General features: G+C 44.6%; 2 protein-coding genes across 2 annotated transcripts in view; one reads left to right on the top strand and one right to left on the bottom strand.

The window, feature by feature from the left end:
* Positions 1-27,649, top strand: part of SLC25A45 (solute carrier family 25 member 45) — an 88,714-nt gene that overhangs the window by 12,675 nt on the left and 48,390 nt on the right. The window lies entirely within an intron of this gene.
* On the bottom strand, positions 752-27,305 carry LOC148525407 (sulfotransferase 1B1-like). Its single transcript, XM_088471080.1, has 8 exons — positions 27,239-27,305; positions 13,810-13,958; positions 10,723-10,848; positions 10,480-10,577; positions 6,411-6,537; positions 6,242-6,336; positions 2,586-2,766; positions 752-864 (listed from the first exon to the last, which is right to left on the bottom strand). Exons 1-8 carry the CDS (start codon positions 27,259-27,261, stop codon positions 752-754), a joined length of 912 nt encoding a protein of 303 aa, XP_088327206.1. The 5' UTR covers positions 27,262-27,305.

Below are 27,649 nucleotides of genomic sequence, written 5' to 3'. Positions count from 1 at the left end.
AAATTGTCAATATGATATGCTGGTGATGCTAACAAATTTGGCACTGGTTTTGTGTGAATGCATTTTGCACTTGCAGTTTTTGATGCTACTATATCCAACTTAGCATTAGCCCCTTTATAATTTTGATCTTTTCTTTGCGCTTTTGCACATTTTGTTGCGCGTAGTCTCATTTGAGCTTTCTATTCTTTTTTATTCTCCTTATGCTGGGCATACACTGCCAGATAAAATGTCTGTCAGACCGACAGACATTTTATCTGGCTGGCTGCCAGCCGCAGATGTCCGCGGCATACACTGTGAGAGAAATATCACAGTGTATAGCCCGACATCCGCGCTCCGCCCCCGGGGGAGGAGACATTTCCCTGTTCCTTCCGTAGGAAGGAACACAGGAAATGTCTGTCTGTCGGCCGCGCTGGGCATACACTGCCCGATGCGGCCGACAGTTTCCCGGGTAAATATCGCATCGGACGGGCATGCTGGACAATCCAGCATGCCCGACCGAGCAATATTTAACCCTCGGTCGCCCGCATACACGCTGCAATTATCGCGGCGATCCGCCGATATCGGGCGGATCGTCCCGATAATTGCAGAGTGTATGGCCAGCATTAGAAGGGTTTGTTTATATTTCTTTAATGCATTATTCTTAACAATTAGAACAATATCCATGTGTGTGGCCTAATTAAACAGTGATCTCAATGTTCAGGTCTCAGACAGCGTTTTAATATTATTCAATCATATTTGTTATATTTATGTCTCAAATCTCAGTCTTGAAGTGAAGATCTGTGTCCGACATCTGTCTCTTATAGTCCTCATCAAAATTCTCATTTTGAGCAACAGTGAAATGGTTTTTCCAGTCCCCAACCACACCTTAGTAAAGAAAGGAAATGTATTTCCATTATATTACAGTACTATTATTTGCCTTTCTAGCATAGCTCAAACAACACTATAAATGTAGCTAGTAAATGTATGGGTTCTATTATCTACTTGGAACTTGGGGTTTTGTGCAATTGGTGTATTATGACTAGTATATGCTAAAACACATATTGAACCCCATCTTTCTCTGCACTGTCACTGGCACCCCAGTAGGAAAAGATGCTCAGACTATGCATTGGCCATTTTCTGTGAGCTGCTGCAATAATTTTTACTTTTCTTATGAATAGTGGATTTCCAAATGACATCCCAAATGTTTACTATAATATAACACAGTGCAGTGCCCTTTGATCACACTTATGGTGCATACACACGGTCCAGCTTTGCAGGACGATAAGAACGATAACGATATCGCTATATTGTTATCGATCATATCGTCCTGTTTTGGGGCCGCTACCAACCTCCAAACGATGGTCGATGCGCGGGCACGGATGGTCGATATCGACCATGGCCCGTGCATGGAGGCCAACGTGGTCGATATCGACCAGGTTAGCCTGGTTACTATAGGGACCCATGATCAACGGGGTTGGTGCATGTGCTGAATGTTCGATATCGAACATCCAGCACATGCAGGATGATCAGACAACAATATCTGATCGTTGTCTGATCGCTCCGTGTGTACGCTCCATTAAGCAAACTTGTCCCCTGAAAGAAATCTCCATTTTGCATGTGGTTAAAAAATTAGACACACTCGCACACCCTTTGGCACCACATCTTGTCTTTCAGTTCCATACACGTCCCATAAAATTTTGGCATTGACTGCTTTTTACTTTATGAGAAACACTGCAAGTAAGTAAGGAGATGACAAAGATAGTTCTATGCAAATGCTTTGCTTCTAGATTAGTAAATATACCCCTAAATTTACCAAAGTGAGAGATTTTAGAAGTGGAGATGTTGCCCATAGCAACCAAACAGATTATAGCTATTAGTTTCTAGAAGGTGCTAGTTAATTGTTAAGTAGAATCTGATAGGTTGCTATGGCAGTGGTTCCCAAACTGTGCGCCGCGGCACCCTGGGGTGCCTCGGGACACTTGCAGGGGTGCCTCAGGTTGGTGGTCCAGCACCAAATCAAATTCTTTATGGTCAATGTAATATAAATATATGGACAAACAAAAACGCAAACCTGTCTCCCACTACATAACTGAACCTAAGGATGACAGGGAAACACAATTTACTGCACATTACTACGTCACTACATTTTTTTCTGAATTTCTCAATAACAAATGTTTGGCTTAGGGGTGCCGTGAAAACAATGCTGATACTCAAGGACGCCGTGATTCAAAAAAGTTTGGGAACCATTGTTCTATGGGCAACATCTCCATTTTAAAAAACTCTCACACAGTAAATATACCCCTTTAAAGAGTATGTACAACTATCATTCAATATTTGATACTTGGAGCACCTTAGCAGCTATATAGTGTAAATCAAATATGCCTACTCTTCTGGAATGACCGGGAGACTCATGAATTTCAGGATCTCCCCGACTCCCAGGAGGTCAGGTAAACCTCCTGGATTCTGTCCACTCAACCTACCTTTTCCACAAGGTCCCAAAAGTCAGCAAGTGTGTTGTAAAATCACTTTCAGTGTATTCGCTCTTCAGTTATTGTGTGTAGAAATGTATTTTATTGCATAAACTATGTTTTAAAAGGAAATGTTACCCTTTCTCATGAACGAAGTAGAGGTCTGGTCTAACAGTAAATTGGGAATGGTTTTGTAATTGACCATGTCATTGTTTTTCATTTCTTCAAAGGAGGTGTGGTGAGCAATCTTCTCCAGAATATCATCGCTCATCTCTATTTCTAAGAACTGTAGAATCTTCCTGATTTCACTCTTCAGTTTCTATTAAAGATATTTATGGCTGAGATATTATGCTGATAACTTGCCAAACTGTAACAATTTTCTTTTTCATTTCAACAAACTAAGGCTTATTGTAAATATTTTTTTCAGTATGAATCGATCTGTCACATAACTGAAAACATGACACAATTTTTGCTAATGTGTTACATAAATTGTTATACTGATTGTGACAATACCCAGTGGAAAAGGTCTATCCTGGGATTTTTCAGGTGAATACCCACCCAGTGAACCACTGAGCGATTACTCAGCACTGCTTGATCACTTTTTGGACACGAAGGTGGGAATTCAATTCTTGACAAAGATCACATTTGGCTTTCCGACATTCCGGCAAATAGCATCCATGTATATTGTAAGTTTTGTCTCACACCTCATAGAGTTGTGCAGGAAATCTTGCTATGCTGGGGCTGCCATGTGCAGTTGAGTATCGCAACATTGGCCGGCAGCATGTTGTGCGTAATTGAAATGAAGTGTTATCTTACCCTGAGGTTATTGCTGGGACTGCTAAAATGTGCTGGGCTGTAACCAATATATGATAAACACAAGGGACAATAACTAGATTATATCTAAAACGGGAAGGGGCTCTTCTAAACCACTCCCTCCCATAAGCCCCTCTGTATACACACAATCAGACACCTAAACCACTGAGGTCATATAGGGATAACTTATGTACAGATAACGTAGGCACAGCAATCAATCTGTAATAAAAAAAATACAGCAAAACCTACATGCAGTATATAGGGCCTGAATCAGCAGAGGATGCAGGAGAAGAAATCATGCAGATGTCCAATGGTCAGGAATCTGCGCAAGCGTTGGACCCGTACTGCGCATGTGCTTTACGGCTCTGCAATGTCACACGGAGTTCAGCAGTAGACTTTTAGTGATTGACAGTTTGCTGCCATTTCTGGGCGGGAAGGGGGCAATGATGGCCTCCGTTTCCCAAAACGGAGGCGTGTCGCTGCCATTGGGGGGATGTGATGAGGCCAGGGTCTCTGCAGGGTGACACACATCTCCTGGCCTCTTTTGTGGATGGCCGGCTTTCGTGATCCCATGGGTCACTTAGCCGGCTAATGAACAAGCAGACGGTCCCGATGCTGCGTCCTAGGACTCAGCTTAGAAAAATAATGCATGCAGGAGACGTGACACCTTCTGCTGCATTACCATAATAGTGTAGTGTTCATTCTAGGTCTGGGGGCAAGGCGTGCATCCGAAAAGGGGGCGTGCCCAGCACTTATGGACATGCTGGGCTGCCCCCAAGCTCTTACCTCATTGTGAATAGGCAGGTGGGGACGGTACCCAGCAGGTTGTTTTAACTGTGCGCCAACTGGGCCCTGCCATAAAGGCAGGACACATTCTGCCCTTTTCAAATCGGGCAGGGCGCGGTGCCCCTCTAAAACAGCCTAGTGGGAGCGCTAATAGTACCATGTTAGCAGCTGCGATAGCAGCTGCATCCTCTGCTGAATCAGGCCCATAGACAGAAATATAGAAATTATAACTTAACAGTGAATTTGCCACATAGGGATAAATAGTCATTAACAGTAGTCCTATTATACTGGTATGAGGCAAAAGGGAGTCCTGGTGGAACCTTTATTAGGAGTGCCTGGTTTCCACCTTTCTCCACACTACCTACTTCTGTGTATTACTAGTCATATACCTATATAAATGTTCATAATTGTCAGGCTCTGGTACATGCTAAATTTACAAGAACTGATCTTGACGAGGCCTTCACCTATAGCAGCCCCTATTTCCATGTGTTCACCAGTGCCTGCTTGTCCCCAGGACTGAAACTGGATTTAGTGATAGATCATCAAGTGCAGTTTCCAAATAGAAGCAGGAGAATATGCAGTAGAGATGACTAACCTTTTGGTGGAATCGTGGACCTAAGTCCGGCGGTTCAAATCCCGACGTCGGAAGACTGGCACTAGAAGATCCCGACAGTGTAAGTATTTGTACTATCCCTAACCCTCTCCCCCCCTAACCCTCCTTTAGGGGTGCCTAACCCTAACCCCCCCCCCCAGTGCCTAACGCTAACCTCTCCCCGTAAGAGCTTAAACATAACCCCCCTCTCCGCACCCTAACCTCCCCCGGGGGTGCCTAACCCTTCCTCTAGCCTGACCCTAACCCTCCCTGTGGGGTGCCTAACCCTAATTCCCCCCAGGAGCCCATAACCTAACCCCGCCCCGAGCGGCTGTCCGCCACTAAGCTTACCTTCGTTCAGTATGCCGGGCGTCGGGATCCAGATGTAGGGATAATGATAGGCGTCGTGATTTCAACGCCTATCATTAGTCCCTTGTCGGGATAGGACAGTCAGGAAGCTGGCGGTCAGTATTTCGACCGACAGCTTCCTAACTACATACCCCTTTTGGTAACACACCAACGCAACCAGATGATGAGAGCAGAATGTAGTACCAAGGACAACTAACGGACACGGTAACGAGTACATCAGTGACGTCTAGCTTAGCAGGGGATAATCCAGGCAAGATATGATGGGCAGAGCAAGTGAACATGGGACCTGATTCAGCAAAGTACGCACGGATGCAATCGGTCGATGGTTTTGCTCTGCGCATGTGCGAACCGGCCAGTGCGATGGAGTATGCATACGTAGGGAGTCCGCTGCCCCAGGGACAAGTGATTGACAGGAAGTGTGGGTAGTGACTGGGGAGTGGTCGGGCAAACGCAGGCGTGCCTGTGCATTTGGACAGCGTTTCAGGGGCGTTCATATCAGGCTTGCGTCGACGGACGCAGCCTGAGGTCTAGTTGTACACAGGAAATCTCGCTATGTCTGCGGGAGGGTCAGGTCAACCACTATTGTGCGTATGGGTCTAATGGTTCTCGATGTTTCCGCTGTCTTGCCAGGTATAGAGGACACAAGTAAAGTGAAGTGGGTGGTATTATGTAGTGCTGGGTGTCTGCTTATTCTGCTGCGATTGCTGTGCGCATACATTCATTAGTATATTCTCGCAACGGCCGGGTGCATGCGTCTGCATCCGTGAATCACGCCCACTGACAATAGGTGGTACAAGCAGTAGAATTTAAGCAGAGTCAAGATACAAAGCGGACAGTCCAATCAGCATATAAATAGCGGACAGGGAACATACAAATAGTAGAGAATGTCCACATGCAGAGGTCAATCCAGAGGGCAGAGAGTAGTAGAATTGGAATACTGAAGTTTAGGTGAAACAGCAGACAAGACACCATTCCCAAGCTGTAAAGACAGCATACCACAGCCTGCAAATTGTGGTAACATAGGGGTTTTGCAAGACTATTTAACCATACATTAAATAGTGCCCAAACTGTGAAGCTGGGACCGTCTGGTTCTGGTAGTGGTGCAGGACTGGTGCCCATGGGAAGCAATGGGAGAGCAGTGCTGTTCAGGCCTTAGATTCTCACTGTTCATCGCTGCTCTGCTAATTGGGTATGTGTCCAGTTTGACATATGGCTTAATTTATGTTAACTTTACCACTTTCAGATCTTCATAGAATAAATACAGGATATTGTAGTCATTCTTCTTTTCCCACCAGCCTTTAACATGGTCATGCCATGAACCATAGCACACTACAATATAAAACAAATGTTATATGGTATGTAGTCACTTCTTCTTGATCCCAATTCCATGTTCTCTTTCTTACCATTTCCCTTTGTATAGTTATCAAGGTATACATCCCAGGGACCAGGATCAGGCAAGGATTTCACCATTTTGTGGAAAAAGAAATATGACACAGCCACATCTTTGGCATTTCTTGCAACATAAATAACCTGAGAAGAGCAAATAATATACATTTTGAGACTAATGAAAAACTTACCAAATTTAGTTACTGCCTAAAATTGTTTATTTAATGGACATGCACTAGGACACAGAAATCCCGTAATGCTGGGTACACATCTGAACGATATATCGATGGTGCATCAGCGGGTGTGTACACATGCAGGGATGTAGAGAGCCGGCCCGGCGCCATTACTATTGAGGGGACGTGACCTAATTGCGGGAGGTGTGGCCACGCCCCCTTAGAAAATGTTTTTTTTTAAAAACCTATTTGCAGCGCCGCATGCTGGGAACGGGGGCACTGTAAGCCCCTCAGCCCAGCGCAAATCGGGGGGAGGGGGCGCACGATCAGTGTCATTTCTCCCCCCTACAGGCAGAGGAGAGACTGCTGCTGCTGCCCAGCAATCTCCCTGGCCTCCCAATGCAGCCAAGCACACAACAGCGTGTGCTGGGCTGCTGACAGGTAAGAGGGAGGGGGGTGGCGTCAGACCCACCAACAAGCCCACGCCCGGGTAATTAGTACCCCCCCTCTCTGCACCCCTATACACCTGATATGTCTGCGAATGACATTGTTTACAGGCATATCAGATCGGCCTCACAGCACATCCGATGGCAATATATCTTAGCAGATACATCGTTTCATTTGGCTGCCTGTAGGGTCGACCTGCTGACCACGGGATACTCCATTAAATATGACATCACAAGTGGGCGGGCATATTCAAATAGCTCTGCTGGTCACACATCGGGCAGACGATTGGTAAGTGTGTGTGCACTTACCAATCGTTAGGTTGGCCAGGTGTGTACCCAGCTTAAGTCTGCAGCTCTAGTAGATCCCTCTGAATAGATATGAAATATAAACTAAGTGAAACTTACAATTGTTTACATTTTATTGTGCTTGCACACATTGCTTTTATTACTGCAGCGCAATTATTATACTATTCTTTATGCATTGTTTTACATTTAATTAGTTCCCTCTAGGAACATTTGAAGTCAAGCAAAACATATGCCTCCTACAGCCTTAAGCTGGGTAAAATCCTATACGTCTTGGAGATGATAAGATTCACAACATCTTGGTAAGAGTGTGTATGCTGATCTGGTTTTATGGACGTTATAAAATGTATGCAATGCGATGGTACAATGGGATGATTCAGAGATGGACGCAAATCCTGTCGCCACTGTCTTTGTACACATCTACTGTGCGAATATATGCAAATGTTGCAGACGCCCATCATCGGCATCGTAGATCCACCGCTTGTGTACAACGACCCAACCATCAACGCAAATCGGTCGATTATCAGACTTCTGAGTAGCCTATGGTCGTGCAGAATGACCGATGGAACTAAGACATCGGAGCTTTACCTGTGTACGGTATTGCAGTCGCAGGCTGTAACACTCTCCCGAAATGGTCATGACGCACCTGCGTTTGAGTCGCCACTCCCCTATTACCACCCACAAATGGTACCTGGCTGCCAATCACTTTGAGAATAAATAATCTCGACTGCCACTGCAAGACCATCGCGTCACATACGCACTTGCACTCAGACGCATGCACAGTAGAAAAAAAACGCCCATTTGCGAAAATATTGGGTTTGTGTCCATCTCTGAAACAGGCCCAGTGTTGGGCAAACTTGGAAGTGTGTACCCACTACCAATCATTCTGTCTAAGGCTGGGTACCCACTACTAATCATTCTGTCTATGGCTGGGTACACAATACCAATCATTGGGTCTAAGGCTGGGTACACACTACCAATCATTCTGTCTAAGGCTGGGTACCAACTAATAATCATTCTATCTAAGGCTGGGTACACACTACCAATCATTCTGTCTAAGGTTAGGTACCCACTACCAATCATTGGGTCTAAGGCTGGGTACACACTACCAATCATTCTGTCTAAGGCTGGGTACACACGACCAATCATTCTGTCTAAGGCTAGGTACCCACTACCAATCATTGGGTCTAAGGCAGGGTACCCACTACCAATCATTGTGTCTAAGGCAGGGTACCCACTACCAATCATTCTGTCTAAGGCTGGGTACACACTACCAATCATTCTGTCTAAGGCTGGGTACACACTACCAATCATTGGGTCTAAGGCTGGGTACCCACTACCAATCATTCTGTCTAAGGCTGGGTACCCACTACCAATCATTCTGTCTAAGGCTGGGTACCCACTAATAATCATTCTGTCTATGGCTAGGTACCCACTACCATTCATTGGGTCTAAGGCTGGGTACCCACTACTAATCATTCTGTCTAAGGCTGGGTACACACTACCAATCATTGGGTCTAAGGCTGGGTACCCACTACCAATCATTCTGTCTAAGGCTGGGTACACACTACCAATCATTCTGTCTAAGGCTGGGTACGCACTACCAATCATTCTATCTAAGGCTGGGTACACACTACCAATCATTGGGTCTAATACTTCTGCTGATGCTCGTTCAGACACAGGGCCTGATTCAGACCCGTTCGCTAGCAAGCGAGCGATGTTTTTCAATGTGCGCATGCGTACGCTTCATATTGCGTGTGCGTGCACTAGAACGAGCGATGAGGAAACTCTTGCTCGCCCAGCATAGACAGCCCAGGTGCATGAGTGACAGGTCAAGCCTTTTGTGGGTGGTAACAAGGGAAGGTACTTGTAAAAGGGGAAGTGGTGGCGTGAACGCAGGCGTGCCTGAGCGTCTTAACGCTGTTTCAGAGGTGTGCATAATTAACAGCCAGCGTCATAGGACACGTCACTTGTTAGAAATATACACTGAAGTGCTCGCAGTGCTTGCGGCAGGGTATAGTCAACCTCAAGCACTGCGATCGGATCCGATGGTGCACGATGTACCAATAGTTTCATGCACTTCCTGGAGATGAAGTAAGTGGGCGTTTTAAGACAGGCTGGTGGGCGTCTACAAACAAAAAGTGATCGCTCGCCAAAACAAAGTGGGAGTGCTTATGACTTGCCCTGCGAGTGGCTGCCTTGACGTCACTTAGCCGAATTTCCATACGCTCGGAGCGAGCGATCGCAGCTAGCGAATGGGTCTGAATGAGCTCCACAGTCTTTTCAGAGGATGGTTTTGATAGCTGTGGATCACATCGTAGATTGTATCACTGTGTATGCATGAATCTGCATGTCCATTGTGACTTCCAACGTAAGTGTAATTATAAGAAGAATATGATTGAATAAGTGTGTGCAATCTTTAATCTTTATTGACTATTTTACTGTTTGTACACATATACAACATAGTTAAATTACCGAATCAATATGCGTATATTCTATGCTACAAAATTATATACTCAACTCAGACGATATACGTAAACCTTTATCCACTAATATTTTATGTTGATGATGAAGTAAGATGATAAATTTGGGCTGATGCAGAGTTGAACACTAGCCCGTTTGTGGAGTGTATACGTTTATGCAACTACGGCAAAGTTAAGAGCGGCCACGTTGAAAGAATTGCAGAGTTACACATAACTAAGTTCCGTAATGTTTTTCAGATCAATTTTTCTGCACCCATGATAGGGTTAGTGCAGTATGCACTGATAATGATGATAGGTATCAAACCAATCATAATATAGGTGCGGTCTGGCCACAGAGGAGCATGTAGGCGAATATACGTATTTATAAGGAAATGTATCAAACCTTCCAAGTTGTCTATAGCAACCAATCAGCTTCTAGCTAGGATATATCAAGTTGACCTTCACTCATCTCTGTGGTTTAATTTTGTACTCATGTAGCCACAGAGTAAGCATCAGATCCTGAATGCTTGCTAGGACTTTCACTGCTGCATGGAGACAGCATTATCCACACTTGGCCAGATGGTTTATATTGGAAACCAGGGTGTTGTATATAGGTGTTATGGGCCAGCAACGTAAAAGTTCACATACAAAGACTAATCTCAGAACATATTGCAGTGCACTGAATTTGGAGTTTGTAGCTACCTTTGAGTTCTTTTCCCAAAAAGATTCTGGCATCAGCTGAATAGGGAGATGTGTTTTCACACGTCTTGGAGATGGTGTGGCCTCAAGTTGTTTTACACCTAATAAATTATAGAAAACACTGCTTAGGCAGAATAGTTATGGGGCCTTGTGCATTTTTAGTGACCGATAAATGATGTCACTGACACTTATAATGTGGACATCACTGTCTATTAGTATTTTGGGCTATAAATCCTGTTCTGTTACCTGAAATCATTCCAGGCATTTGTAATTCCAAAAATGGTACGCGATTATATATGGCATCTCTACGGCATTTTTCAAGATCTCCACCACTATAAATCATGTCCACAATCTCACTCATCCATGTAGTTCCTTAAAAAAAAATAAAAAAATAACTGAGTTATATAAAAGAATGCCGATAAAAACATTGAATTCCGTATGATTTGCTGTATCGCATTGTCATCCACTCATGAATGACACTCTGTCTCTGTAATATCTTCATGGGCAAGGCTAATTGTACACAGGTTCTGTGACTTTTACAATGTGAACCATATTCACTGTTCATTTGCTGGTTTGTATTCGTACTACAGGTTGAGTCTCCCATATCCAAATATTCAGAAATACGGAATATTCAGAAATTCTGAATATTTTAGCATGACTGAGATGGTGAAACCTTTGCTTTCTGATGGTTCAATGTACACAAACTTTGTCTAAGGCACAAATTATTAAAGATATTGTATAAAATTACCTTCAGGCTGTGTGTATACATGAAACAAATGAATTTCATGTATGTACACAAACTTTGTTTGAGCCACAAAATGATTGAACATATTGTATAAAATTACCTGCAGGCTGTGTGTAGAAGGTTATATATGGAAAGGTTGACGTGCGCTCCTGGGTATTGTGTAGGCAGACGAGGAGGGGACGGGGAGAGGGAAATGGTGGGGGGGGTTGGGCAGTCAGTGTGTATTGTGGTGGATGTTTTGTGGTGGGGTGCGAATGACAACAAAATGCTGGGTGAGTGGACACAAGTTCCTTCCTTTGTCTGGAGGCACAGTGCTTCTCGGGAATTCGTTGTCTGGATAGTTTGTGGGGGCGTGTGCTGCCCGATGGTGGTGATCTGGTGCAATCCACAGTATGGGGGGTGGGTGGACCCTTTGAGGGGGCTCCTTACCATGCGGTCCTTACTACTGCATGTACCCCTGCTGGACCTATGGTCTACAGTCTTGGGAAATCACCAGCAATATAAGCCCCCAGTGGTAATAGGTTCATTGGCAGAGCCTCCACCCTTACCCCCAGGGATAATGGGTCCCTAGTAAGGCAGCCCCACTCCTCATGTGTCACTATATATAGTTATACATTTTATACTGTATATATTTATATCTCCCCCCAGACAAAAAACAATATTTTAACATTAATCATAAGCCCCCCTCCCCCCTAATGCCAATAGATGTCTGCTAGAAAGGGTCCGGTGCTGGTTGTGGAAAATACAAGGAAACCCTACGCTTTTTACCCCTGTGTTATGTTCTGGGTTGTTTGTGGACCCGGGGTGGTAGCAGGAGCGATCACAGAAGCAGATTTGAAAATAAAACTAGGATTTTTAATAAGTGCTTGAGCAGACATATAATGTGGCAGTAAATAAAAGTCCAGGAATATATAAATGTGCACAAGAGTTCTGTGGTGGGAGTAAAAGTAGAAACAATTAGAGCTGTCCAGGTGTGCAGGTAGTGAAACTGAAAATAATCAATCCAAGTAGAAACAATTAGAGCTGTCCAGGTGTGCAGGTAGTGAAACTGAAAATAATCAATCCAGGTATGCAGGTGGTGAACTGAAAATAAACAAGCCAGGTATGCAGGTAGTGAACTGAAGCGCAGGATGTCAGCAGGCTCAGGCACTCAGGTATGGGCAAGGGTGATGGAGGAAGTGGGGTAGTCCAGTGGGAGCTAGGAGCTGACGGGCAGACTGGCAGACAGCGAATTCACAGGAACAGGATAAGCACAGAGAACTCCCTCTCAGCTAGGCTGAGATACACATTGCACTGGCAAAGAAGGAAGGCACGGACCCTTCCTAAATACCCCATGCCGTGCTGTTACTGGCCGGAGGGAACATGTGACTCACCAGGATTGGCCAGCCGCATCACATGGCCAGAAGGCAAGATGGCGGCGCCCATGCCAAACGGAACGGAGACGCCGCCAGGCCTCACCAGCGCAGAGTGACAACAGGGCCGCACAACAACGCGCGCAGCCAAAGCATCCCGCCAGACACCAGCTTCGCCACCAGACAGCCCGCGCCACAACGACCTCACAGGTAACACCCGCCTAGCGCCATGCTGAAATACCCTGGCCGTGACACCCTGTAATTCCAGAACCAGGACCGGATCTGAGCCTGGTGCTGGTTGTGCTAAGTATAGGGGAACCCTAAGCAATTTTTTCCCTGTGCCTAGCCCTGCCTCCTCACCTCCTTGATGCAGAGGGTGGTGCAGGGAGGGACTGATCATCAGGCCCCCCTGCTGCAGCTGATCTCTGCACACACAGAGATCAGCATACCAGTGCTTGTAGGGGAACTATGTTATATGCATAAGGACGAGTAAAAAATATGTGCTGATGGAATATGGCATTTATATATGATGATACATGCATAAGGCTGATCAAGAAATATGTGCTGATGGAATATGGCATTTACATATGAAGTACTAGGAAGTGGCCTACTCTTTCAGGGGTGCAGGGGGGGTTACCCAAAAAGTTGGGAGCCTCCTACGACTCCCGGGAGAGTAGGTAAGTATGAAACCCCCTCATAAGTAATGGTGAAACTGTCTTTCTTCCATTTGCAATTAATGACCCCTTGCCTCTGTTGAGTTCTTGGTATGGAAAATTTGTTTGACAAATCCTTGTATTGACTTTTAATATATATTCTCATATTAATTAGGTCACCATTACAGCACTTTTTCTCCAAAATAAGAAATAGCTTTTATTATTCAGGTTGTCTGCCTCTGAACCCTATAGCACTCTCCTCTATCTCCTCCTTACAAACAGTGGTTCATTATCAAGATATGATAGAACTAATAACTTGTTCAATGGCAACACAATGTTTGCATCAGATGCAGTTGTCCCCCCTTAGTGCATACTAGGGTTTAATTCAAGTTTGCAAGTAACTGGTACTGTGTGTCAGGACCGCTGCTCAGATTTATTTTCAAACCTTTTCCATTTCTGTTAACCCCTATGTTCAATTTATTGTTTAAATAACATATTTATTACCACAGCCTACTCATTTTACCTGTCTATAGTTCGTAATATTTCTGGATAAGTTAATATAATGGTTTAAGCAGAGCATTACCAGCTTTGGGATATGTCACAATGACAACATCATCAGATCTGGCCTGAAAGCTTTCCACACACTCCCAATTTTTGGCGCTTTCTATCCCTATGGGGATCCCACGCACAGGAGCCAACACCTGAAGTGAAAGCATGTCCATTGTTTTTATCCTGCAAAACGAAAAATGTTTATTTTAATATCATTGTTTGTTTTCTCTTGACCTTTTCATATTAAATGATACTCAGATACAAGCAATTAATCATATTTACAGTGGACCTGTAAATCCCCACATTTTATGTCTACTGACAAATGACCAAAACAATAAGACACAATTGCGATTCAATTCAGCGCATTGTGAAGAAGTTCCCGGAGATATTTAATAGACCATGCTTTTAAGTCTGACTAAAACTACTTAAGTCGGAGAACGCCGGATATCGTGCCTTAAACTGGGTGTTTAGTTGCGCTTACTGGCATTCTCAGACTAAAGTGCGGGCGGCGAGGCTGTGTTATGGTGCATACACACGGTCAGATCTGTCAGATGAACGATGAACAACGAACGATTTCATGAACTACGAACGATTTTTGACAGTATTAAAATGAATAAAAATCGACCAAATCTGATTGCAAACATATCAGATGTCAGATATTGTTATCTGACAAACAGGAAAACGCATCGTTCATCCTTGCAGGGACACATGTCAGATTTTCTTTCAGATATGAACGATTGAACGAATTTTAAAATCGTTATTGTACAAATCTGAAGGAAAATCTGACCGTGTGTATGTACCAATAGTGCCGCGCTAAGCCAGAAAACAGCATCGCAGCTGGCACTTAAGTCAGATTTCTGCTCACACCTCAGGAGGGTGCAAGAAGAAATCCTGTAGTTGGACTAAACAGCTCGGTCAATGAAATAGCTCCAGGAACTCCTTCGCGGGGCTATTCAACATTGCGCTGAATTGAATCGCCCCCAATTAGATTAGTATTACTCTTTAAAAATGATGAAGTCCATGAGTTTGCAATTAGGAAATGAAGAAAATTTTATTTATTAAAAGTCATGTCACTTATTTTTGTTTGAAGAAATTGTTTGAAAGCATGATGAAATGCGCCAGGAACTGATTTCAATAATGTAAAACAAATTAAGCTTGTCCCTCCAAGGCGCCTCTCTACAAGGGCTCGCCGTAGCTTACCAACATGGAACTACCAGATGCCAAAGATAAACAATAGGTAAAATAGGTAAGAAAAGTCAGGCACCAATGTATGTCCCAAAAAAGTATTTCAGCTCATAAATATCCATCAAGAGGGTCCAAATTATTTAATCTTCGACAGTCATTTGCGTGCACTTAGCACTTCATTAAAGTGCCAAGAAAATGTCACCTGTGTTATGTCTAATAGTCAAGACGACACAGACAGGGGGGATCCTGTGGCCATTCAGCTCACATAAATTTGTGCAGCCCAGGCACCGTATTGAAGCATGATGTTACCAGCTTCTAAACATCTCTCTCCTGGGGGTAAATTTACTAAAGTTCGATTACAGATTAATTTTTGTGAATCACTGAAATCTCCTGAGATCGAATTGAACTTGAACAGCAAAATCCCTTAGCAAATCTTAAATTTACTAAGAATGGATTTTGCTTTTGATTTTCAACTCGAATTCCATCTTGTTTCAGTTTAAGAAGGGATTTGCTGTTCGATTTTGCATGTTGTCCAAGTCGAACAGCAAATCCCACTCCAAAATAAACTTCAAAGCCCCAAATGAATAGAACTGCTTCATGCTTTCATTTTCAGCATGAACAGTTTGTTTTGACACAGATACATGCATACATCAGTGAGATGCCTGCATGTAATCTTACTGTAAAAAGCATGTAAAGAGTTAATGTTAACAAAAAAAACCTACACAACCAGCCCTGGACTTTTCATAGCCAGCCATTGGCTGAGAGAGGTCAGCCCCCGCCTCTCTCAGCCAATGAATGGCTCCCACCATTGAAGTGAATGGTGAGAGCCGCAGGGTTACTAAAGGTGATTCTGCGGTTCCAACCATTGACTTCAATGGTGGGAGCCGTTCATTGGCTGAGAGAGGCGGGGGCTGACTTCTCTCAACCAATGAATGCTCAGACACGGCCCTACAAAGGGAAAAGCCGCATCTGAGCTATTCATTCGGGAGGTAACAACCATCGTGGTTGTTACCTGTTGCATAGCTCGGGTTTCTCTTTTTTTTTATTTTACGAAGACCTAGGATGCCTACAGGAAAAAGTGGACCAGTCCAGGTAATGTAGGTATGTGTAAGTATGTATGTATTAAAACTATACTGTCACGATGTGTGTATTGTGTCTATTTAAACATTTCTTTACAGGTGAACTACAGGTACCAACGGGCCCTTAATGTCCCGCATGCTGGTACTTGTGGTTCTCCAAGTACCAGCATGCGGGGGAGGCTTACTGGGACCTGCAGTTCTACTCGCAAAAACAATATTTACTATTCTTTTTTTACACTACACTTACACAATCAACCTGCCATCCACCGTCCAAGGGTGGTGGGGATAGCCCGGGCTATCGGCCTAGGCCTGGGATGGCCTGGCGAGGGGGACCCCTTTATTGGGGGGCCACCAACTCCCCAGGGATCCCCGGCCTTGGCTGACTAGTGGTCAGGAGTAATGTTTCGGCTGGGGAACCCGGAGATAGGGTTTCTCTGGCTGTGACATTACCCCCCCCCCCCCCCGCTAGAAAGGGTCCGGTGCTGGTTGTGGAAATTACAAGGGAACCCTACGCTTTTTTCCCCCTGTAATTCCAGAACCATGACCGAATCTGAGCCTGGTGCTGGTTGTGCTAAGTACAGGGGAACCCTACGCAATTTTTTCCCAGGACTGGCTATGAAAAGTCCGGGGCTGGTTGTGTATTTAGGGAGGGACCCCACGTAATTTTTTTTCAAAACATTAACTCTTTACAAGCTTTTTACAGTTTATTTATTTATTAACAGTTTCTTATATAGCGCAGCATATTCTGTTGCGCTTTACAATTGGAGATGGATGCATGCATCTCACTGATGTATGCATGAATCTGTGTGAAATCGAACTGATCATGCTGAAAACAAATGCATGAAGTTCTATTGATTTGGGGATTTGCAGTTCGAGTTTGAGTTAGTTTTTCATTCGATTTACAAATCGAATGTTAGTAAATGAAGGGATCCTATTGTCCTCTATGTGAAAATATCGATGTTTTTCAGAAATTTGATTTCATTTCAAATTCCTTTTTCTGTTCAATTTGACATTCGATTTGGCCTTTAGTAAATTCCTTCATAAAAAATGGAACCAAAATGAAACAGAAATCAAAATCAATCCATAGTAAATATACCCCCTGGTCACAAATATTCAGGAGGTTTATGCAGTTGAGGTGAGCAGTGGAGTAACGAGGAAGGTGCGAGTGAGGCATCTTGCCCTGGGCACCATCTGACAGGACCGGTAGAGGGGGCGCCCGCCCTAGGCCACCAGGTTGTCGGGCACTAGGCCCGTGGGTGTAGTCAGGCCCGAGGCAGTGATAGGCGGGCATAAAGCCCATGCTCCTGAGGCTGTAAGTGATTCTGAGCAATAGGCTCAGGCAACATAAATTGGGGGGAAGCACCATTTTTCCACTTACCCTGGGTGCCAAAACCCTGGAGGTGAGACATTTGAGGGAGTCCGCGTACAGAAACACACAAAAACACAGCAGCTGATGCTTCCCTTGCTCCTACCTTTTTTGTTGAAAGTGCCATACTTGCTAACCTTTGGGCAGCCATGTCAGTGGGGGTGTGTGAGCAGAAGTGGACGAAGCTGGGGAGTGACAACGCGATTACCGGGATTGTGAAGTGGAGGGCAGATTCGAATTGCATCATCAGTCACCTATACTGCCGAAACATCACTAGTAAAGTTTGCAGCTGTAGCCGGGTGGCTCTGGGAGACTTGCCCACTCTCTGGGAAATCGGGAGTGCCATCTGGTGTTTGGGAGCCTTCTGGACTATCCAGGAGAGTAGGCAAGTTTGATATGACATGAATGCAATAGGTTACCATAAAACACTTATACTAACAGACAGGTTTTTGTCCCTTCTTATAGACACCATTATCAATCCTAGGCCAATTGACTGCAATCTCAGCAATCAAAATTGTTGCTACCACCTCCCCCACAATTTGCAAAACAGCTGCTTTATACATGTTACGGTTTATACTCTCAACAGGAGAAGCATAACATGACATGGTGTACTCTGGCACTTTGCAAAACCATGGTTTTCTAGCAGTTTGGCCTTTATTAAATTGTTCAGTTCTGAAACGATTTAAAACATTTTTGCCTAAAACTTTAGTAAATCTGGCCCAGAGTGTTAAACCTCATGGATTGTGAAAGGGATTGCAGCTCCAAAGATTCAAGATTCTGTAGCCAGCTGGGCTCTGTAACCAACTATCTGGTTTTTGAGTTTCTGTTATCACGTGCAATTTTTAATAGGCTGCTAGGAAAAAAAAGATTAAGAGCGTGTGATCTGTGACATATATATATATATATTTATATTTATGTAGCTGAAAATACTAAAGCTAGCTGACAGGTTGCGGCTAGGATCGATTGTTACCTCAGCGCCGGCTTCCCCTGACCTCCTGAGCGGTCAGACGCCAGGCGCGGGTGACGTGCTGAGGATTATACCTGGGGTCTGCTAGGACATCCATGTGCTCGCTCCGTGATGTGGTTTCTGCGGTTACCGTCATGGACGCAGCCATGACAGTCTATATCCTGATCAGCCCTTTACCCATTTAGCATTGGTTGCTGTCAGCTGACACTATCCTCCAATGGACGGCTACCTTAGGGTATTTAACCGGGCTCCAGACAACAGGAAGTTCCCAGTACAACGTTGTTACTTCCAGTGAAGACTTGCTGTTGCAGCGTTGGTTCCAAGCTCTGTTTCTTCTAGTGACTTGTTCCTAGTATTTATCCACAGTGACCCTCATTCAGACCCGGTCGCAAGCACCGATGTGCTCGCAACCGGGTCGATAGTTAGCCCTGCGCATGCGCAGCGGCCGCACTGCGCGTGCGCAAGCCCCTGAGCAAGAGAGAAACTCTCTCGCTCTGGAGCTCTCTACAAAAGGGGCGGCTGTCGATGTTGATCGACAGCTCGCCCCGTTTTGTAGGCGGGCCGTAGGGGTGGTTTCCAAAACGGAGGCGTTCCTTAAGGAACGCCTACCATTTTGTGGGCGTCAGTGATGTCAGTGGGGAGTTTCCTTCAGAGCAGGAAGCTCCCTGGGGCTTGTGGCTGCCGAGACCCAACCTTAGGGTCTCGTCGCAAGCCCCGATGGTCGCGATGGTGTTCACCATCGCGACCATCAACCTGGTCGGTCGCTAAGCTGTGGGCAGTAACCCACAGCTTACCTAACTACCAGGAGGCCGCACTTCAAAAATGAAGCGGCCGCCCTCATTCAGAACGAGCGCTCGCTTCTTGCTAGCGCCTCTGAATGAGGGGCAGTGTGTGTATTCAGTACGTCTACTGAGCACAATCTCCTAGAGTCATCTCCTGTGCCAGTTCTGCGTCTGAAGCCATAGTGTGTGTACTTAGGGCCTGATTTCAGCAAGGAACGCACGGATATGGATGCACGCAATCGGCCGCTGCGCGAATATGCTAATGAATGCATACGCACGGCAATCGCAGCAGAATAAGCAGACACCCAGCACTACATACTACCACCCACTTCCCTTTACTTGCGTCCTCTATACCTGGCAAGACGGCGGTAACATCGAGAACCATCGGAGCCATACGAACAATAGTGGTTGACCTGACCCTCCCGCAGACATAGCAAAACGTTCTGTGTGCAACTAGACCTCAGGCTGCGTCCGTCTCCGCAAAGGCTTAATTTTGCACGCCCCTGAAACGGCGTCCAAATGCACAGGCACAACTGAGTTTGCCCAACCCCCCTCACCACCCACAAATGGCACTTCCTGTCAATCACTGTGCTGTATGTCTGCGTAGCCTCTGCACACGCAGTTCCCATGGCAATAGCATGTTTGCGCACGTAAATTGCGATGCATGCGCAATGTGAAAAAATCGACCAATTGCGTGTTAGGAATAAATATGGTCACGTAGTCACATGGTCATGTAGATCTCAGTATCAAGAGATAGTAATAATCAGGGGTTAAAGTGGGTAGGAACGGGGTGGGACAGCAGGGGAGATGAGTTCCACCACCTCTCCAGGACCACTTTAAGCCCTGGTAATAATGCAATGCTGGTAAACAGCAAAGTGCAGACTGGCCCGATGGTAGTTGTGTCACACATTGCTTTCAGCTGAGAGCAGACAGGGCAAATTGGTAAATGAAGTTACTCATCAGTAAATAGGTAAGTGCTGACAAGGGTCACTGGCATAAGCTATTTGGTACAGGTGTGTCTCAGTTGGAAAGGGTTGAGTAATGGGCTCCTTTCAGTCCTGGTTTTACTTCATGTCAGCAGAGTGAGATAAAAAAACTGTCGCTTCCACTTTTGCCAACAAAAGGTCAAGTTTGTAAGCTGAGACTGCAGTAGGACACCGCCTTCAGTATACTTTATTGTTCTTTTCTTTTTTTTATCCTTTCACATATTGTGCTTATCTCACCTCTCACCTCTATGTTTTATTGACCAATTAAGTACAAGCTGTTAAGTTCTCTCTTCTAAGAATTTTGAGTCACCCAACATGGCAATTAGTTGTGTAAGTTCAATATTCATTTTGCAACATTTACTCCATCTCTGCTTTAGGGCAATTTTTTTTTTTTTTAAATGAGCTGCCTCTCATGGCCCCCAGTTATTAATGATTGCTTTTGCAGTAACGCCCATGATCGCATTGCAAAATGCAATCATAGCGGCCGGATATATCATCTGGGATATGCAGGGACATGGGCTCCTTTCGGAGCCGTCCGTGCAATGTCTCCAGAGAGCTGCCGGCCAGTGCAGGGGGTGCTGCACATTCACAACCACCGTAGTCGGGGAGGGTACCGGTGGATCCCTCGGCCGGCTAATTATGTGCGGTGTAGCCCAAAGGCTACAGCGGCTAATGCCATCTTCAGATGGCGTTAGCTGCGGGGGCCAATATCAGAGATACCTGCTGCGGACCGCTTAATACTCCTTAATACATCTGGGGGATACTTAATATTTGAGGTAAACCCCCGAAAACAGGTGTTTTTTGGCGAGTATACCTCAAATATACTTTGATAACTGGGTCCCAATGTGTCTTACTTTTGTATCTTGAAAATGTTTGTACATGAGCAAATAAATTAGGAGGAGTCAATTTCAAAACTGAAGTGTAATGGCCCCCATACATCAGCAATTGATTGCAGCAATTGTGCAATTTGCAATCGATTGTGTATAAAAATCTTTCCCTTTTTCAATCGATTGTGGCAATTCTGCAATCGATTGAAAAAGGAAAAGATTTTTATACACAATCGATTGCAAATTGCACAATTGCTGCAATCAATTGCTGATGTATGGGGGCCTTAAGAAGCTGTTATTATATTATTACTATCTTCATATTGGTTGGTTATGGGATGCCGGCACCCCGACAGGGTTAGGATATTGACAGTTGTCGGTCGGTATTCTAAAACCCTAACCCTCCCTCCATGTTGCCTAAACCTAACCTCCCCCTCCCCGCACCCTAAACCTAACCCTCACCCCTTAGTGCCTAACTCTAGTAATCCCCCTAGTGCCTAACATAAACCCTCCCCCTAGCCCCATTACTTACCATTGGGATGCCGACTGTCTGGATTTTGACCGGATACCGTTCATACAATAGGTATTCACGTTTAGTTTCTAACAACCAGCATTATTACACAGAATCCAGGAATAAAGATTAAGGGGTTTTAGTATCAAGTAGTGAAAAGTGTGGAGAAGTTGACCATAGCAACCAATTAGCTTTGAAGTAGCATTTATCAAGTACAGTCTATAAAATAATAGGTAGGAGCTGATTGGTTGCTACAGTCAACTTCTTCAATGGTCCACTTGTACACACTTTTCACTGCTTGATACATAAACCCCTATAACCTTACTGGACATGAATACCCCATAAAAGTATGCATGCTGTTATATCTATAATTATAACTCCTTGCACCTGAAAAAGACAAACAGGAAATGCCAGAGATTCCCAAGCACAGCAAAGGCACATTCTCAAGGACGCAGTTATGGAGTCATATCTCTAGAGGGTGCAGGAGGGTCACTGCAGTGATATGATGACGATAACAATCTGCAGCACTTTCTAACAGCTTCTGATTATATGACTGCAAATTGCCCTCTCCAGCTGATAATAAAAAAAATTGCATTGCAGCTATACTTAATTGACATTGCCATTTGGACTACTGCAGGAAAGAACAGTCCCCTTCATTATCAATGGGAACTCGGACCTGACCCCTATGTACTAAACTCCAAAAAGCAAAGCTTTTCAGAGTGTGGCCCCGATAGTTTACACTATATGGTGTACACTGCTTTATGCCTATGGAGGCTTATGAGCAGGAGAGACATCTTCCAATGTCTCTCCCGCAGCCTGCGAGTTCCCCTTTGTACATAGTGGGGATATTGTCATTAAAAATTAAAATATCCCCATGATACAGAACCTTAATTAATTGCGGCAGTTCTGTGATTATTAGTACATAGGCCCCTATATGAGCCACTAAATTGATTAGCAGTGCTCTTAGTTAGAGTAGGATGAATACCCTACTTTTTCTTCCAATCTACCAATGCCTGGCTCAAGTCAGTGAATATACAATCACACCAGGCAGGAAGAGATTTGAAAACAGCTGGTAGTACCTTTCCACTTTTCAGAGCCTTCTTAGTGGACATGGGCACTAGGCAGTGCTGATTAATTATTTAAGCAGCTGCTTTGAAATGTCACGTTGCGGATGATGTGATAATTTATGCTTTGACTTGAGACACAGGTAGCGAGATATTTAAAAATAGCAATGCGTGTGTTAATCATGTACATGTACTCAACAAGTACCCTGACCATTCATTGCTAGGTTAACTATAGGCCTGAATCAGATATGTACGCAATGCTGATACTTACGCAGTTGAGCGACTATCGGCCGACCGCGCATATCCCGGTGTCTGCGACATTTGCGTATTTGCGCACAGCAGTTGAGTGCAGGATTGCAACTGTGATTGCATTAGCGTACATCTCTGAATCAGGACCATTATGCATTATTGTAGTATATCCTATCAGTCTCTAATGCCGTGTGCAGGCTAGACCAGTGATTTTCAACCTTTTTGAACTCGCGGCACACCGAACAAGATTTTAAAATTGCCAAGGCACACCATCTGTCCCCCATGGAGAAAAACACTCAAATTGGCCTCCACGGGTGGAAAAACACATTCAGTGGCCTCCCCAATAAACAAAATTAAGCACATTGGCCTCCACATAAAACAAAAATAAAACACATTGGCCCCCATTAAAAAAAAAAACAATCACACTGGCCCCAACAGAAGGCAAAATAATATACTGGTCCCCCAGACAGCAAAATAAAACACACTGGCCTACAAATGATAAAAAAAAAAAATCACACTATCCGCCTCAGAAAGCAAAATAATACACATTGCCCCCACATAAAAAACACAATTACATTGGCCCCCACAGACAGCAAAATTATATACATTGCCCCCCTACCTGGAGCTCCCTGTCCCTCGATAGCGTCTAGATGCCCTTTTACTGTGCAGATCCTGACACCTTCAATTCTTCAGCCACGGTTGGTGCAGGCTTGCAGCAGTCTGTCCCATTTACTGCTCGTCAGCAGTGAGCAGTACTGTGCAGGTGGGACAGCAACGCGGTGTACATGACATATGAGGTCATGCCGCCGCGTCTCCATTGGTAAGACCCGGGCAGCGGCTGAGCCACCCGGAAGAGCTCAGTGCTGCCTGGGCACACAGTTAAAAGTTAAGCTGCGGGGGGCATCTCTGGGCGGTGATTCTCGCGGCACACTTAGTAACCGCTCGCGGCACACCGGTTGAAAATCACTGCACTAGACGATAACTCTATTGTTCATATTGTCTAGTGTGTTTGGTCTGAACGACCAACGATGCGCACTCCCGTGGGACGTTAACGATATTCCCAGTCAGCTGTACATGCAGCTCAATCTGGGGATATCATTAACGATACCATGCTGCCGAATCCAGTATGGTCCCGCACCCCACCCCCCGCCGTTGTCGGCATCGGCAAGTGTGTATGTATGCTGAGCTGACGTGGTCGGCTCGTACACGCTTCATCTAGTGTGTATGACCCTTCAGTACCAGTCAGTGGTCCAGTTGGGTGCTTGCCTGATTTCAGGTATTGTATCTAAACAATGGATTGTAACACAGTTTAGTTTGGAAATTCTGAGAGAGAGTTGCACTGGGAATTTACTTGTGGGATTCAAGGCAGAAATAAGCCGATGCATACCTCTCATGCTAACTAAGGATAACTTGCCGTGTAAGGTATACAATTTTGTGTAATGTTTTCTGTTTCTCTGGTAACAAGCTGATTCCACAGTTTCCTTTTAATCTATATTCACACTTTGTATTAAGTCCAGCCTGATTTTGAATTTCTAGGAATGGCTGCAATGGATGGTCAGTTGGTTTGAAATAGAGGGCCTGATTCAGACCCAGTCGCAAGCGCTGAGCGCTCGCAACCGGGTCGGTGTTTGGCCACTGGGCATGCGCGAGACCCGGCTAGCGACGGGTGCTCCGTCGCTCCGGGTCTCGCACCAAAGGGGGCGAGCTGTCGATGGTGATTGACAGCTTGCCCCATTTGGTAGGCGTGGCCGGGGGGTGGCTTCACAAACGCCTGCCGTTTGTGGGCGGCCCCACTGACATCACCAGTGATGTCAGTGGGAGAGCTTCCGGCTCTGTTAGAGCCAGAAGCTCTCTGGGGCTTGCGGCCAAGAGACCCTACCACAAGGGTCTCGTCGCAAGCCCGATGGTCGCGATGGTCTTGACCATTGCGACCATCAACCTGGCCGCTCGCTATAGCTGTGGGTGGTCACCCACAGCTATGCGAGCGGCCATGAGGCCGCTCAAAAAAAACACCCTGATTCAGAGCGAGCGCTCTTTCAGAGCGTCCGTCTCTGAATCAGGCCCAGAGTTTGTTCAAACCAAATTTTCCTGATTTTGGACACCTTACAAGAAACTTAGGGGTATATTTACTAAAGTGCAGGTTTTTAGAAGTGGAGATGTTGCCCATAGCAACTAATCAAATTCTAGCTATTATCTTTTAGAAGGTGCTAGATAAATGTTTAGTAGAATCTGACTGGTTGCTATGGGCAACATCTCCACTTCTAAAACCCTTCACTTTAGTAATTATACCCCTTAGAATTTTACAAAATTATAGTAAAACTGCAGTGAAATAACTTTTTTATTTCAGATTATTTTGATTGATGGCTATGAACTGAGCATTCTGTAGTTAGCAATATAACATTATGGGGTCCACCAGGACCCTGTTCACTCTGAGCCTGATTCAGAGACAGACGGTAATGCATAGGCAACTGTATATTCTCACGGATCGCAGTTTCTAAAATATGCTAATGCTTTGCCAAGCATAGGTACGCTCATCTGCTGCCTTCTCGTATCCGTATAACGACGTGCAACTGCGTAAACATAGGTACCATCGACGCACAGCAGGCAGCCATGCTTCATCTGCGGTAGGTCTGACCAACCGCAGACTCGACAGCTCTCCTGACCCCAGTGAGCTCTAGTGCTGCTACAGAGATTTCAGTGCCTAATTTATACCAGCCCATGAAATTACATTTAAACGGTCAGACGCACCTACGGTTTTCTAACAACCCCCCTGTTACCACCCCAAACGCTGAATACCTGTCACTCACTTTGTGAGTGGGTACTCTGTGTATGTGTAATCGCAATGGAATTGCTGCACGTGCATGGTATCGGGCTCGCACATGCGCAATAGCAAACAATCGCTTGATTTGCGTATAAATCGTCATTGCTTCCATCTCTGAATCAGGCCTTCTATGCGCAGTAATGTTTATGTGCTATGATATCTCCCAGTATGGCTTTCTCGGAATTTGCAAAGCAGAAGACCCGTGAGGCATAGTGGAAACGCACAATACACTATGGGCCTTATTCAATTTGAGGTGAAAAGTCCGATTCCGCGTGTTTTTACCGGAAACTTTACGCTGATGACGTCATTTTCGCCTGTTTGACTTTTACCCCGTATTCAATTTGAAAGACTTTGCGCCTAGGCGGAAAGTCGATGCAATGTAATAGGCAGAAAAGTTTCGCCTATGAATGGGAGGCGGAAAAAGTGCAGAATTGGGGTTTTGGGAAGTGATGGTTAGCAACCATTGATGTTTCCGATTCGATGGAAGTACTTTTTCCATTGAATATACTGGAATTCGATGGTTACCAGCCAAAGCATGCAGCTTTCCATTTGATGGTTGGCTGTGGGGAAAAGCAGCAGGAGAATAGATGCCGTGTGCACGGCATATATTCTCAGTGTAGGGGGAACCTGGGGGCAACTCATCATCTTGAAGAGTGCTGGGCACGCCCCCACAGTGACGTGGACAGTGGTGTTCCAAGGTTCCGCCCCCTTTCACAGAGACTCCGTCCCCTTTTTGGCCGCAAGTATAACCATTGAGATGGTTATACTATCTAATGGTTGGAATGCGATGGCTAATTGCCATCACATGATTTGATGTTGGAAGCCCGGCAACCATCCGGTGTCCATACCCATAGTGGACCGGTCATCGTGATTTTTACATTTTAACACTAAATCAGGCCTATAATGTACAGGGGTTGCTGTTGAATAGGAACCAAAACATAAGTCACCATGCTATTTAGGGTGTGTCCCCATATGCCTTCTTTGCAAATATAATGTGTACTTGTAACCTAAAAAGTAATTATTTATACTAGTTTATATTATTAGTTGCAGCATTTAATATATACTAATTTACAGCTTTTTTTGCTACATCATGCTGCGAGATTTGAAGATATTTAAATATATCATTCACAAACCATATCGCTTTATATAACACACCCTCAACCCTATATAAGCAGCAAACAAAATGAACATCCTTGATATTACAAGGGAACACGCAGGCACTGTAAGTTTATTTTGAAACAGTTTAATTTGCTCAAACAAAACCACACTGAGGGACAGGTAGCTGCAACCCCTAGCAACCAATCAAATGCTTTCATTTTCTAAACTGTAGTAACAAAGTAAAAATTAGAAACTGTTTGATCGCTACTGTATACAGCACCTTATGTACATTTAATAAGTGCTCACCACCGTATAGGTCACCTGTCCATTGTAATACATTTCCATAAACCATTGGAGAGCACACATAATAGCATATTGTGTAAAATAAAACAGATTCCACCAAAATAGCTTGTATAAAATACAGAATGTCTGTATAGCTCGCAATAAACTCTACGTTACATATTTACAAAATAAATGTACTAGCTTGTTATATTTTTTGTTCAGAGTTTTTTTCTACAGTTTAAAACTTACAAATCTTCTTCAAATCTGATCATTTTGTGTTGAGTAGAAGGATCTTAATATGAGCAGAGGATTGAGAGTCGACCTTACACTGGCTTAATTTTCCTGTATTTGTAAAATTCTGCCAGATGGGTTATACATTACATGAATAAAGTTAAATATTAACCAATCCGAAGCAATATTATCTGAAAGGTGTTTTGGGCATACACATAACAGTGATCGCATAAGACAAAGTTTATTGAAGGTCACTCGTTCGCTAAGATTTATTCATGCTATTACCCATAGATTTCAGGCTTTGGGCAGGCTTTGTGTATGCCCATTGCTATATTTGTGAAAAATTATTGGACTTAAGGAAATTAAACATGCACATTTCTATGTGCATGGCTGAGAATTAAAAAATGTGTATTAAAGTGTATTGTGGCA

The sequence above is a fragment of the Taudactylus pleione genome, unplaced genomic scaffold (genome assembly GCF_031769625.1).
Source record: "Taudactylus pleione unplaced genomic scaffold, aTauple2 ptg000109l, whole genome shotgun sequence".
Classification (NCBI taxonomy): Eukaryota; Metazoa; Chordata; class Amphibia; order Anura; family Myobatrachidae; genus Taudactylus; species Taudactylus pleione.
Note: the sequence above shows the minus strand (reverse complement) of the source record. Positions and strands in the feature narration are given on the sequence as shown.